Raw genomic sequence first — 15,621 nt, 5'->3', positions numbered from 1 at the left:
CTCAAGGGACCTTTCCAGGCCCCTTGATGCGAGGTATTTCTTTTTTGTTGACGCGCTCCAGGGAGCAACGCCGTCCCTTCGGCGCCTGAGACACCAGAGAAGTTTTTGTTACATCCATCGAATTTCCAAGGTCGAATTTCCAAGGAAGCCATGTCCATTCTGGCCAAAGCGGGCAGATCCAAAACCGCGAGCTCGAGGATCATATGGTTCCCCGCGCACGTCACCACGGAAGGCGCCGCGCTCCCGAACCTAAACGAGACGGCGCACCGGATGGCGCGAGACATGACTCGCCGCGCCGAACAGGGCAACGCCTCTCGCACGATAGCGAACGCTTCTCGAGCAGAACGGGACAGGCTCACAAGATACAACGACATCACCAGTGCATATTTGAACGCCAGAAGGATATACCCACCGCCGAGTCCCAAATTGAACAGGAGGCAGGCCGTCGCCTGGCGACAACTCCAGACGGACACCTTCCCTAATCCATTCCGTCTCAAACGTATCTTCCCAGATAAGCATCAGGACGACACGTACAAATTGTGCCAGGAAGGACCGGCAACACTCAAACACATCCTGTGGGAGTGCAATGTAGTTATAGGAGGGATGGCAGTTACTCTGGAGACCCTGTCGTCGAGGTGGGCCGCCGCTCTGCACAGCTCAGACCTCGGAATCCAGACGTGGGCAGTCCAGCAAGCCCGTGAGGCGGCATTGAGGCAGGGCCTTGACGTTCCTCTGTGGGAGACCTGAGCCCGGGTCGCGTTAAACCTTGCCGGACGTACAAGTTCCATCCATCCATCCATCCATCCATCCATCCATCCATCCATCCATCCATCCATCCATCCATCCATCCATCCATCCATCCATCCATCCATCCATCCATCCATCCATCCATCCATCCATCCATCCATCCATCCATCCATCCATCCATCCATCCATCCATCCATCCATCCATCCATCCATCCATCCATCCATCCATCCATCCATCCATCCATCCATCCATCCATCCATCCATCCATCCATCCATCCATCCATCCATCCATCCATCCATCCATCCATCCATCCATCCATCCATCCATCCATCCATCCATCCATCCATCCATCCATCCATCCATCCATCCATCCATCCATCCATCCATCCATCCATCCATCCATCCATCCATCCATCCATCCATCCATCCATCCATCCATCCATCCATCCATCCATCCATCCATCCATCCATCCATCCATCCATCCATCCATCCATCCATCCATCCATCCATCCATCCATCCATCCATCCATCCATCCATCCATCCATCCATCCATCCATCCATCCATCCATCCATCCATCCATCCATCCATCCATCCATCCATCCATCCATCCATCCATCCATCCATCCATCCATCCATCCATCCATCCATCCATCCATCCATCCATCCATCCATCCATCCATCCATCCATCCATCCATCCATCCATCCATCCATCCATCCATCCATCCATCCATCCATCCATCCATCCATCCATCCATCCATCCATCCATCCATCCATCCATCCATCCATCCATCCATCCATCCATCCATCCATCCATCCATCCATCCATCCATCCATCCATCCATCCATCCATCCATCCATCCATCCATCCATCCATCCATCCATCCATCCATCCATCCATCCATCCATCCATCCATCCATCCATCCATCCATCCATCCATCCATCCATCCATCCATCCATCCATCCATCCATCCATCCATCCATCCATCCATCCATCCATCCATCCATCCATCCATCCATCCATCCATCCATCCATCCATCCATCCATCCATCCATCCATCCATCCATCCATCCATCCATCCATCCATCCATCCATCCATCCATCCATCCATCCATCCATCCATCCATCCATCCATCCATCCATCCATCCATCCATCCATCCATCCATCCATCCATCCATCCATCCATCCATCCATCCATCCATCCATCCATCCATCCATCCATCCATCCATCCATCCATCCATCCATCCATCCATCCATCCATCCATCCATCCATCCATCCATCCATCCATCCATCCATCCATCCATCCATCCATCCATCCATCCATCCATCCATCCATCCATCCATCCATCCATCCATCCATCCATCCATCCATCCATCCATCCATCCATCCATCCATCCATCCATCCATCCATCCATCCATCCATCCATCCATCCATCCATCCATCCATCCATCCATCCATCCATCCATCCATCCATCCATCCATCCATCCATCCATCCATCCATCCATCCATCCATCCATCCATCCATCCATCCATCCATCCATCCATCCATCCATCCATCCATCCATCCATCCATCCATCCATCCATCCATCCATCCATCCATCCATCCATCCATCCATCCATCCATCCATCCATCCATCCATCCATCCATCCATCCATCCATCCATCCATCCATCCATCCATCCATCCATCCATCCATCCATCCATCCATCCATCCATCCATCCATCCATCCATCCATCCATCCATCCATCCATCCATCCATCCATCCATCCATCCATCCATCCATCCATCCATCCATCCATCCATCCATCCATCCATCCATCCATCCATCCATCCATCCATCCATCCATCCATCCATCCATCCATCCATCCATCCATCCATCCATCCATCCATCCATCCATCCATCCATCCATCCATCCATCCATCCATCCATCCATCCATCCATCCATCCATCCATCCATCCATCCATCCATCCATCCATCCATCCATCCATCCATCCATCCATCCATCCATCCATCCATCCATCCATCCATCCATCCATCCATCCATCCATCCATCCATCCATCCATCCATCCATCCATCCATCCATCCATCCATCCATCCATCCATCCAGCGCCTTGTCAGAGGCGCTGGATGACGCCCGCTCAGCGGGCACTCTCGGGAGTTTTTCGGGCCTGTCTGCATGAGCAGTGGCCCTGGGACCGGCAGGCTCGGAGGTCTGCTGGCCCTTCGTGGTAGGGGGGCGGAAGAGCAGTGGCTGCTCCTGCCAGGGGGGCTGATGGCGTAACCGCCGTCACACTCTGTGGGACTTGCGCGGCCGCCAGAGGATGTGGCACTGCCCCACGGCGCGTCACATCACTGTAGGACGGATTCGATTGGTTGTGGACAGAAAAACGCTTGCGCACTTCTGGAAAAGAAATGTTTAGTTTGACCTTCAGTTCGATTATGTTTTTCTTTCTTCCATGACGGGCACGATCGCGAATAGGCGGGGTGGTCTCCATCACAGTTAGCGCAGTGGGTTGTGGAAGAACAGGTGTCTGATGTGTGGTCTTTAGATGCACATTTTGCACAAGTAGCACGCCTTCGGCAGCTCTGGGACCCATGCCCAAAACGCTGACATTTGAAGCATCGGCGCGGATTGGGAATATATGGTCGTACGCATAGTTTACAATATCCCGTCTCTAATGAATCAGGCAGTTCACTTGTTCCAAATGTTATTATTAGATGCTTTGTTGGAATTTGCTTGTCATCGCGCCTCAACATAATTCGGTGCACCTTTACCACGTTTTGGTCTTGCCATCCTTCCAACAGCTCGCTCTCACTAAGTTCAAGGAGGTCGTCATCAGAAATGACACCACGCACAGTGTTCATTGACCGGTGGGGGCCCACAGAGACTGGAATGTCACCAAACGCAACAAGTTTGGTCAGTTTGCCGTATTGGAGCTTGTCACGCACTTCCAAAAGAAGGTCGCCGCTTCCCATCTTAGTTACTTTGTAACCAGAGCCGATTGCTTCAGTCAGACATTTTGCGACCACAAATGGGGATATTGTGCAAACTGTCTTGGTTTCATGCTGACTATGTATTACATGGTATTTGGGAAAGATTTCTTTCGGTTTCAAGAGAAAGTTGAAAGTTTCATCGGTGCGTCCTCTTTTCAGGGAGCGATCAACGAGTGGGGGGAAATTTGAAGCCATATATAGAATTACTGTATTCGGCAGGAATGCCCGCCGCCCACGTCGGAGCCCCACCTGGGGACGTCACAGGATCAGAAAAATTCTATTCCGCGTACGCCAGCGGTACGTTTCCACTATAACCTAATATATATATACTCAAGATTGGATATATTACACAAAGTTAACCCTTGCCGCCAGGAAATAAGGAAGTAATAAGAAGTGAAGACAGGAAAGATGAAAAAGGCGACAGAGAAAGACGAAGATTTGAGAGGAGGACAGGAAAAGGCGACTGCTGACTTCCTCCAGGTGGGTCAGCCTGGAGGTGCCGTCTATGTGAAGCCGAGGCCGAAGAGGTGTGTTGCCTCCGCCGAGGGGCCTTAAAGGTCCAAACACCCAGCATCGGCTCAACCTCCAGGATCCCCCTTTCCCCAGACACGGCTAAGCCGTGCACGGATACACGCCGGAGGGTCCGACCCTCGTGTGCTTGGGTACGTGGTGTCGCAACACACCAAACGCCTGCTGACGCAGACGCCCCTGCGGGGAGCGCTGTAGCATTTGACATCATTTATCGTGACAGCATTCTGAACTCGATGCGCATACTTACTTGAAATGTTTAAAAATATCGGAGGTGGCTTGGGGCCCTTTAACATTTGTGGTGCTCTTATCAGTTTTTTTTTTCAGTACCGTAACTTACAAAGGGTGGTCGCACAAATGTCAGATATAGGGGTAGGCCAGTTTAAGTTATTTGTAATAGTGATGCTGAGGTATTGGTATTTTCCTACTTCTGAAAGCTTGCAAACTTTGCATGTTAGCATGAATCGAGCCCAGTTTGGTGCTAGGTTAGAGCCGTCATTTCGATAGCTGGTGACATGTTTGTTGATGCAAAGCTTTTGGGGCTCCCACTAAATCAGTGAAATAGCATGCCCGACGCAAAACCCAAACACAGTTTGCATCTCACACATGCACAGTTGCTGCACAGTGGCCCCAAATGTTTGGGGCCCCCATTCTAAAGCACTCTAATAACCAGTAGCGAGGCTTCAATGCGCACCAGTGCGTGAGCAATGAACTGGGTGAGCAGACGACCTTTGGTGGCGTGCTCGTTATCTTGCTTTGTGGACACAAACCATCAGTTGCCCTGCACCGCGAGCATGGACCGAGATTCGTGCCAACTACCACATGGTGCTCAAAACCAGTTTCTGCCTCGCCATATGCGTGACGCTAAATCACCCATGCTGGCAGGATGATTCCTCTTCTTAGTTATCTTGTTCTGCGGCCTTCGCTTGAGCCAGTTTATGACGGGGAGTACTAGCTAGGGCCACAATGGCGAATGTGGAACATTCTTTTGACCGATGGCACCACATAGCATGTGAACTTTAGGAGCAGGAACAACTTGTTGGTGCAGCACTTGTCCCGTTTGCTGTCTTGATAGTAAACCTGATCCGATCCTCTTAATTTTAAACCCTATTGCAATCTAGAATGCTGCGCTTTTGTTCTATCTGCTTCCCATTTATTTACATTTGGGCAACAGCCACACTCTCACACTGGACTGTGCAAGTGTTCTGACCTCAGTGACTGTTTCTTGGCAGCATGTCGCAGTGGTGTGGTAACACTGCCATTATTAGTGACTATCAAACACGAAAGCAAACAGTTTTTATGAGCAAATGCAACATCGCAACTCTGTAGTTTACTACACAGAGTGCGATGTGTTGTAGTAGCGCATACTGCACACACTTGGTACTGCATGCTCTGTAAATGAGAGTGGGTTTTCTATACAAACTTTATTTACCAGACAATACGCTAGATAGTCCGTTTGGCTAAAAGCCATGAAAATGGCTTCACAGGGCCCAGGTGTCTGCCAGCAGCTGTACAAGGTGCATAGGTTCAGATTACAGATACAGTCGACTTCCATTAATTCGATCCTGACGGTACCAACGAAACTGGTAGAATTATCCGGGAGGGTCGATTTAAACAAATGGCAAAAAAAAAAACGCCGAAACTCGCTGTTTTATTTGACATTTGCCTTTAGATGTTGCTGCGCCACAATGCAGCGCTGGTTTGCGGTGAAGCATACTAAGCTGAGAAAGGTTCCACTGTTACGGGACATAGATCGTACCCTGGAAATTCAGAGTTTTTCTATCTTTATGCCTTCCTTTTCGCACAGATGGTTTTTCTCTGCTTCTCGGTGCACGACGCGTGCGTATAATTAAGAAATGCGCTGGAACACATGACGGGCGCAACGAGGCTCGCCACAGCAACGTCAGAAACGGCTTTGAATGGCTGCCTTGTATGATCGTCTAGGTGCTCGTGCTGTGGCGAGAGATGGCGCGTGCGCGCCTTTATAATTAGGAAACGTGTACTATGTACCGGGACAGTGAACTCTTCCCGGGCAGTAAACCGCATAACACGACTGTATTGCAGCGAAGCTGACAAGTTCGAATAATGCGGCGAAGGCCAATTTGGAGATCGAAATAATGGAGGTTTGGCCATGTAAAAATGTATGGGTACCAGCACGGAGCTTTGGTCGGGATCGACTTAAGCGAAAATTCGAATTAACGGTAGCCTACTGTATGCTGTGACAAAGGTTAAATGAAAACAAGCAAATTGCAATACATAAACATCTTGAAGGGGCAGCGCAAGACAACGAAGACAGAAGGCAGGAACACACAGGACAGCGCTGAATTCACAACTTCATTCCAAGGCATACACAAACTTGTGTGCGACAACCCATAGCCAAGTGCTCCCCATCGATGGTGTCATAATCAGTGTGCAGGTAAAAATGCAAAATCCTGTAATCTAATGCTACACAATGAGGCGGTTTAAAAATTAATTGTGTACATAGCATATTTACAGTCACACAGCTACACTGAAAATGTAGCAAAAAGAAAATGATTTGCAAACAGTCTAATCTATATAATTTATACATACTTAGTCTTTTTCTAGCACACAGTGGAAGTATGAGCCTACCTTGTTTACTGCAACTGGTTGTATTTTCACACGTGTTTATTATTGCTGGGGCACTGTGTGCCAAAGTTTGGTACATATAGGTTGTGTGAAACTAGAGGTACAGACCATATATGTGTGTTTCTTGTAGGTACTGTAGCAACACGATGCTCTAGACATAATAAGGCTGTAATGTTAGTTATGTAGGGTTTTATGGTGCAAAAGCAATAAGATGTTTAAGAGTTCACTGTTGGAAAAGTACAGTTTGTTCAACAAACAAAATAGTAACACGTTGTCAACCCATACAATAGAATTTCGATGGTACGATTACGGTTGATACGAATTTCAAAAGTGTTTGAATCCCAACGAAAAAAATGTGAGGCAGCGTCACTGGCTGGCTTCACCCCTTCGCCCCTGGCTGCACGTCCGGCTATGTGTCGAGGCAGCAGGGTCAGCGTGTGTCTCTTTTCTGTGCCGAAGGACCCTGCATGCTTCGAAGCTTGGCGACGAACCGTCCCCCGTGCCGACAAATCTTTGGACGCGAAGTCGGCGCTATGTGAGCGTCATTACAGCGAGCAGTTTATTGAGCATTGTTTCACGCACGTGATAAACGGTGAAACTGTGCAGATTCCGCGAGAGTGGCCGGTGATGAAACCCGACGCGGTTCCAACCGTATTCCCCAATGTTCCCGCATATATCTCGAAGAAAGTGCTGAAGAAAAGGACATCAAGAACTTCAACCTGCGGTTTCCCTTCGAAGATCCGGCGCCAGGAATCAAGCATGTCTGTTTGTGTAGAACCAACGGACTCGTGTAGTGCAGAAAGCAATTTTAACCAAGCGCCAGAAATTCCTGATGTTCGCAAGTGTGATCTTCCCAGCGCTTACTGGGCCAGACACCTGATTGCTGGAGCCGGCAACGTCACGGTGTTTAGTGTGTGCACTCTAGAAGGTGAGAACATATATCTTGAAAAGTATGTGGTGATGACATCAAATGAGAAGACAGTTCAGGCGATGGCTTTTGTGCAAGCCAGTGACATGGAAATGGCAGAAGAGTTGCTTCGCAACGTGGACTCCATGATCCCATTCAAAGGATTTGGTAAAACTGGCGAATTTGAAGCAAACGCCAAGCGCAAAGACGACCTGTGGTAGCAGAACTTTCAGCTCATCCTGCCGTGGAGTTGCTCAGACACCAGAAAAAGCCTGTACACAGTGCAATCACCTCAAAAGACTGCTGCTTAATCAGGCATCCTACAGAAGAAGAAAAGTAAAAAACCGGGGTCCAGTCGCTTTCGTATAGGTTGAAGCTGCGAACAGCACAAGCGAAAAGGTGCAGGCTAAGTGTCCTTCGAGCCAAATTACGTATTGAGCAGTTGAAGCAAAAGAATACACAGCTTGATTCTGCGGTCTTTAAGGAAGCAGTCAAGGCCTTACCCATGAAGCAGCAGCAGCAGGTCAAGGCGTGCTTTGCAGCGTCGAAAAGAATGTGTATGAAAGGAATGAAGTACGGAAGTAAGTGGGCGCTGGAGTGCTTGATAATGTGCAAGAAGAGCCCCAGGCTCTATGAGCATATACGCAGAAACAAAATAATGACCTTGCCTTCTCGAACATCCTTATGTCGATATCTAAAGAGTTACAGGAGTGGGTTCGGCCTTAGCGAGAAGGTGTTTGGTGCTGTGGCAGAAAAAACAAAATCAATGGACTCATTCCAGCCCTATGGTTGACTCCTGATTGATGAGATCAAGCTATTCGAAAGCTTGAGCTTAGCATCCAATGGCACCATCGAATGCAGCTTTTTTTGGCAGCACAGAGGACCCTGTTAAGTTCTACCATGAATGGAGCGTTGTATTCATTCCTTGACATACAAGCAGTTGGTAGCCTCTCCTTTTCTGCTGACAGTTTGTATTTTAAAAACATGTTTGAATAATTAGCCGAGCTAGAGATGTTATAAAAATGTTCCCCAAGTATATTCGCTTGTTCTCGTAAGGTGGTTTGAGTGTCTGAAGGTGTAAGTATAGATATCGTGTATGATGAGTAGTCCCCCTTAAACTTCCTGACCTGTTCCCACATCCTTTTGGATGTGACGGTGCTATTAATTGTAGACATATTTTTGCCAGGAAGATTTTTCTGCCTGTCTTCGGATATATCGAGCTTTCACTTTGGCTTGTTTAAAATTTAGAAGGTTGTTATATGTTGGGTACCTGCGTAAGATTCCCCAGGCCTTATTTTGTTGCTTTTTTGCTACGGTGCATTCATGCACCACCAAAGATTAAGCTTTTTATGAACAACGCCAGAAGATTGCGGAATGGCCTTTTCAGCTGCATAAATGATAGTTAGTAAATTTTTCATTAACTTCATCAATGCTTAAATCTGTTAAAGTAAGCTCCTCTAGCATGGCACTTTCTGTGAAAACAGACCAATCTGCCATTTGTAGTTTCCAATGGCGCGGTTTGTGAGATATGATGGGTAGCGTTGAGGTGATGTTGATTATAGCAGGTAGATGATGACTGCCATATGATGTCTCCAGTACATCCCATTTAAAATCGGTAAAAATGTCGGGAGAGCAGAATGCTACATCAATGCAGCTAAAAGTACGTGAACTCGGTGAAAAATGAGTTGGCACACCTGAATTTCAAAGACAGATGTTATTAGTCAAAATAAAATCTTCCCGAAGACCAACTTTTGGCTGTCCAGCAGGCCGAGGATGCCGCTAGAGCTCAAGGGCTTCCGGCCGCCATCTAGGCGGGGTTGGCCCCCCCACGAATCTGCCGGCTATATAAATAAAAGTTATTTCTCTCTCTCTCTCTCGATAGGTTGTCCTCTTTGGTCATTCTTATCGCTACCTCAAAGAGTGCAGTGAGCATTAAAATCTCCAACTAAAACAAAAGGCTCCGGCAGCTGGTCAATTAAATCTTCTAAATCTCGAGTTTTGAAATGGCTATAGGGAGGAATGTACAATGAACAGATGGTGACAGTCTTAAATGACAAAACGATAACAGCTACTGCCTCATACGGGGTATTTAATAAAACGTTCCGTGTGGGAATGCCGCTTTGGACGACAATAGTGACACCTCCTGATAAACGACTAGAGTGCTCGCGGTCTTTTCTTACGACAGTAAAACCTTGAAGAAAATATGTATGTTTGGGTCCTAGGTTTCTTTCTTGGAGGCAGAATGCCATCGGTGATAACTTATTTATAATATCTTTGATGTCAGCTAGATTGTGGATTAGGCCTCTGAAATTCCAATGAATGATAAAAGCCATCTCATTGGAATTGGAAAAAAAGTTACTTATGTGCGTGATTTTACAAATTGTAGGTTACGTGTTTTGAAAAAGCTGATTACCCTTATAAAGGGCGGTAACCGTTCAGGTTACCTTTTCCTTTCTCACCGGAGTTACAATATGTTTCTCCTTCTGTAAGCGCTCCAAGGAGCGCCAGTCTTTTGGTGTTAATGACGCCGGGGTTTTTGGATCGACCTCCATCGCCTTTTCCGAGGCACTGGACGATCGAGAGCCAAGCGCCGAGACACACGTCTCGGGCCGTGGGGTACGGTTCAACTTCGGGCCCTGCGGCAGTGTTGTCTGCCGGCCCGTCTTCGTTTCTGATGGAGCAGCACTGGCTGCATCCACCAAGGGGGCGGTTGGGGTCTCTACAGGGGTACCAGACGTGGACCCTGTAGATTCCCGATACCGGTGTGGCGCTGCTCCCTGCCGCGTCACACTGGCATAGCTTACTTGAGGTAAGTGCGTTAGCCTTTTCCTCGCTTCCTGGAATGAAATTTTTTCCTTTACAGTTATTGCAATTATTTCTTTTTCTCTTTTCCAGCAAGGGCAACTCCGTGAGTAAGCTGGATGATCGCCCTTGCAGTTTACACATTGTGCGGGAGCATTGCAGTTATCAGAAGGATGATCATTGGCACTACATTTCGCACGTTTCTTTGCCTCTGCATGATTGTGATCCATGGCCGAACCTCTGGCACTTGAAACACCGCCTCGGGTTCGGTATGTACAGCCTCACGTCGATTTTCAAATATTCTGCGTAGAGTGAACTAGCGACTGTGCTGCTACCAAATGTCAATATTATGTTTCGTCGGAATCTGTTGGACATTGCGTCGTAGTGTGATTCTCTGTACCTTAATTACATTTTGCTCCTGAAATCCTTCAAGGAGCTCTTCATCACTCAGGTTCAGGAAGTCTTCTTCGGATATAACTCCTCTGCTTGTGTTCAATGAGCGGTGTGGAGAGATTGTCACTTTGATGTCACCAATAGTGGTGAGTTCGGCGAGTTTTTCTAATTGATCTGTTTTGGTCAGTTCAAGGAGGAGGTCTCCGCTAGCCATCTTCGAGGTTTTGTAACCAGCTCCAATTGTGTTTGCTGGGCATTTCGAAACTATGAATGGTGACAGTTTTCTTACGGTTGTGTTGACTTCACTGTGAAGAACATGGTATTATGGAAATGAGTTTTCGGTTGGTTTTAAAAAGAACTGGAAAGTTGCTTCTGTGCGACCTCTTTTCAGAGGCCCATCTAAAAGTCGCAGGAACGCTTCTGCCATTGGATAGTTTAAAAATTCGGCAGCGGTGGTAGCCACCCACTAACGAGCCCAACAAGGGGACGCTGCAGGTTCCAAGAAACCTGCAGACGCCAGCTATACACTGCCACTATAACCGAATGTATATACCCAAGGTTGAATGTATGACGCACGGTTAACCCTTGCCGCCCGGAAATACGGAAGTAAGAATACGTGAGTAGAAGACAGGAAAGATTGAAAGTGAGAGAGACAGAAAAAGATTGAATAGGGGGACAGGAAAAGGCGAATGCCGATTTCTCCCAGGTGGGTCAGTCCGGGGGTGTCGTCTGTGTGAAGCAGAGGCCAAAGGGGTGTGTTGCCTCCGCCAGGGGGCCTTAAAGGTCCAAACACCTAGCATCGGCTCAACCCCCAGGAGCCCCTTTTCCCCAGACACGGCTAAGCCGCGCATGGCTACACGCGGGAGGGGCCAACGCTCGTGTGCTCGGGTACGTGGTGTCGCAACACACCAAACGCCTGCTGACGCAGACGCCCCTGCGGGGAACAATTCTATATATCCTGCAACAGATAGCTATGAGCTGGTAACAGATAGAGATTACTAGAGCGCACAATTTGAAGCATGTAGCGACAAAATATAAGGTTCCTGTGGTTTTTTCCGCCCCAAAGAAACTGGCTGGCTTGTGCGTTAAAACTGATCTCAACAAGGTAAACAAAACTGACTGTAAAAAGAGACATGCAGCCCCGCTTGTGAAATGTGCCGTGGGTGTCGTATATCAGATACCTCTCACATGTGGAAAGAAGTACATCGAACAAACCGGCCGTTGTATTAATGACCGATTAGCGGAACATAATCGCGATTTAAAAAATGGCACTGGTTCTCATCTGCCGCATCATTGTACAGCCTGCGGAGAAGAAAGGAAGATTAAGTGTGTGGCAAGGCTGAAAGAAGCAATGGTTTTAAACAGAAGTAAGGACCAGACAGCCCGTGAACTGTTGGAGGCCTACTATATTGAAAGAAACTGTAGCGATTGTGTTAGCGCCCCATCTATCTCCATTTATAAGAATGAAACCGCTTTTTTAGATACACGGGCGTGAGATACGTGTGTACCTCGTCTATCTTTTTCCGCTTTTTGTAATAACCTCGTGCGCATGTGTGGTTCTTGCTACCAATCTTTGTTTGTCCTTATATTCATTCGCATACGCGGTGAATAAACTGTTGGAAGTTGCGCCTGTCCCGTCTCGCTTGCTGTGTGTTGTGTTTTTTCGGCACTATAACCCTCTTCTGGAAAGATTACCTATACTCTTACGTCGACCTAAATGGTCATTTCAATACCTCCACTGCAGGTAAGCAGTCAGCTAGGCGGTCTGTTGACAGTGAACAGGGTGACAGGCATTCTGTTCAGTCAGATTTCACACAGGCAGAAGCACTTCTTGATTCAGAGTGATCTCATTGTTCCCCAGAACGGTGATTTTGGACTTAAGAAGGAGCACCCTAGGCAGCCCTCCTCAGCACAAGGTGATGTACAGTCTAACGGGGCTGCACAATCTTTCAACATGGGGGAGGGAAATGGTGGGAGCGGGACATCAAAGTCAGCTACTTGTAGTCAACTCTCAAAGTACTGTGGCCGATCCGGAGGCAAGTCGGCCAAAGAGGAGGCGAAAACCTCTGGCTTGGCTTTGAGACTATGTGACATAGACTCATACAGCCTGTGTCGTCTCCTGTGGCTTTACTGCTTTGAGGCGTCGCAGTGTAGCCACAGTGGACATGTGTGATGTGTGCAGTGTAAATATTGCTGAGTTGCAGTTTATTACACTGTCTTCATTACTTGTTGCATTCTCAGCATGCTGACGAATGTGCAGAATGTTTTCTTACATTTACAGTCTCATACAATTGAACATTTACTGTCATACTTGTGTCATTCTTCTATGCATATGGGTCTTTCACTTTTGCATATGTGAAGTTCTGGCTGAAAGATGCAAACTCTGCAGTGTGCGACGCTGTGCTTTTCTGGTGAAAACCGAATAGTATACATATGTTAAGTGAATCTTTCAGCTCGTCTGCATCATTAGTAGTATCATATAGTGAAGAGCCACTTACGAACTACGTTTTAGACCACGTATAATACAGGTAATCTTCATACATAACAGTCTGTATAGCACATAGTTGTTAGTTTGCATTGAAATGTTTTCAGAATTCTCACTTAATAATGGGAAGTATACTGTGTATAGCTACTCCATGCTTCAGAACCGAATAATCCTCTTTGTTATTCTAACAGAAGTAACTCATTCTTACATGCTGCACATTATAGAAGGAAAGTAAATCTTCCATTGTATAGCTCTTTACAAAGAACTATACAGTAGAACTGTACCTCAGTTTGTATAAGGAATTAATGATTCTCCGAGCGGGAGACGACGTTGTGTCGTGCTGTCTTGTCCTCTGGTGTTATAACTAGCACTCACCTAACCCTATTATCTGCAATGTCCGCATGATGGCATGAGCACGCCACCTCCATGTATGTTCGTTTGTATGAATTCATTAGGCCAATCATTGTGATCACGCCACTTGTGTAGAGCCAATGGCATGATGCAACCTGTACTGGAAATGCTATATAAGTCAAATAAACGCCACGTTGGCCAGACCCCCTCACCCGAAAGAAGCGTCTCCGCCAACCTCACTGCGTCGTCCTCCCATACACTAGGCCCCTCCGTCAGTCGGCTTCGTGTACGACGCTACAAGGACCATCTCGGGATTAGCTGCCGAAATCGCCGGCTGGATACAAGACGTGGACGTTGCCGAAAATGGTCACCTCCGTTTAGAAAATTCAAGCAAAAGAGCCATGATCTGCACCGTCATTCCGCTTATATAGAACACAGAAACTAACGTCTACCCGGCGTAGCTCAATGCTGCTCGTCACCAGTTAAACTATAATGCAGTGATTTGGGCTTGTTGGTAAGGCATCGTGAGGCTTATAGCGCGTGAAAAAAAGACAATGACAAAAGGAAGACGTGACAAACACAGGCGCCTGTGTGTCACGTCTTTCTTTTGTCCTCGTTTTTTTTTCACGCGCTATGAGCCTCACCAGTTAAACAGCGTTGCTCAATTATCTTTCGCGTCGCGAGGCTACAACGCAACGATAAGGTGTGTCGTAGTTGATTGCTAAATTTCGTTCTTTCACGTGAACCGAAATCACAGCACAGGGTCACATTTAGCAGCTGCACAGATGCGGCGGAAGTTGCCGAGCATCGCTTGTTGCCTCTACACCCACCTTGCAGGGAATGGGCAATCCTTCCTTGATGTCCTTGGTCCTCTCGTTGAACTCCTTGCAGAAATGCGCAATGTTTATACCTCGTTGGCCGAGTTGAGGACCGAGCGGCGGGCCCGGCATGGCCATGCAAGCAGGCACGTAAAGCTTCAGAGGCGTGGTGTGCATCACCTTCTCCACTACTTTCTTCATTGATTTCAGCTTTTTCACGCTCTTCGACATTGTGTGTCCTTTAATTATGTAATGGAAATGACATAAAAATGCTAACCTCTGAAAGAGTCTCTATGGTGACACTCGAAGTGGCACCAACGAGACGTTCGTTTCAGGGATCGCCAGTCGTTTGCGCGCAGGCGCGTGAGAGAAAAATCTGGGGGCCGCTGTTCCTGCGACCCGGTCGACGGAGTGGAAAGTGGGGTAAATAGTGCCCTGGTTGTTCGAACTCCAGACCTGCACAGATCTCCCTCCTCCAGCACGCCTGGTCTAGTTCGCCCCTTTCGCCGCTAGAAAAAGAATGTACGAGCAGAGTGGCGCAAGTTTTAACCTGTTCACTGTCGTCTGCTTCTGCGATCTGTTCAGCGCTTGTCTTGCCATTTCGGCAGGCACAAAGCTCTTGTATTGGCGGTAAATGAATAACTTCACATATATACAAAAGAAAACATATTTGCGAATGCTTTCCGTTTGATTAGTGAAACTACAAGAGGAGGAGCGCTGCAAGAAATGTAAACAACGAGCATAGGTGGCAGCTCCAATGCTAGATCGACGGCATAAATTTCCCTTTCCTAGCCTCCGTCAGAGACTGGAAAAATTGTCTTAAAAAGATTCATAGGATAATCTAGTTTTTTTAGTTGTTTACAGATAGCCTAGTGTCGTAGATAACATTAGGATTTACTACTGTGTGCCTAGTGAAAGCAGATGACCCGGTAAAAGTAACTAGCGAAAGTATTCACGAGTAGAAGTCCTCC

The 15,621-nt window shown here is 47.5% G+C and overlaps 1 protein-coding gene across 1 annotated transcript in view; it reads right to left on the bottom strand.

Moving 5' to 3' along the window:
- Positions 1–15,072, bottom strand: part of mRpL11 (mitochondrial ribosomal protein L11) — a 55,049-nt gene extending 39,977 nt beyond the window's left edge. The window contains exon 1 of the mRNA XM_070521116.1: positions 14,663–15,072. Coding sequence (XP_070377217.1) covers positions 14,663–14,881 — 219 coding nt within the window. The 5' untranslated portion in view covers positions 14,882–15,072. The remainder of the gene's footprint in view (positions 1–14,662) is intronic.
- Positions 15,073–15,621: the final 549 nt, after the last annotated feature.

The sequence above is a fragment of the Dermacentor albipictus genome, chromosome 7 (genome assembly GCF_038994185.2).
Source record: "Dermacentor albipictus isolate Rhodes 1998 colony chromosome 7, USDA_Dalb.pri_finalv2, whole genome shotgun sequence".
In the NCBI taxonomy this organism is placed as follows: Eukaryota; Metazoa; Arthropoda; class Arachnida; order Ixodida; family Ixodidae; genus Dermacentor; species Dermacentor albipictus.
Note: the sequence above shows the minus strand (reverse complement) of the source record. Positions and strands in the feature narration are given on the sequence as shown.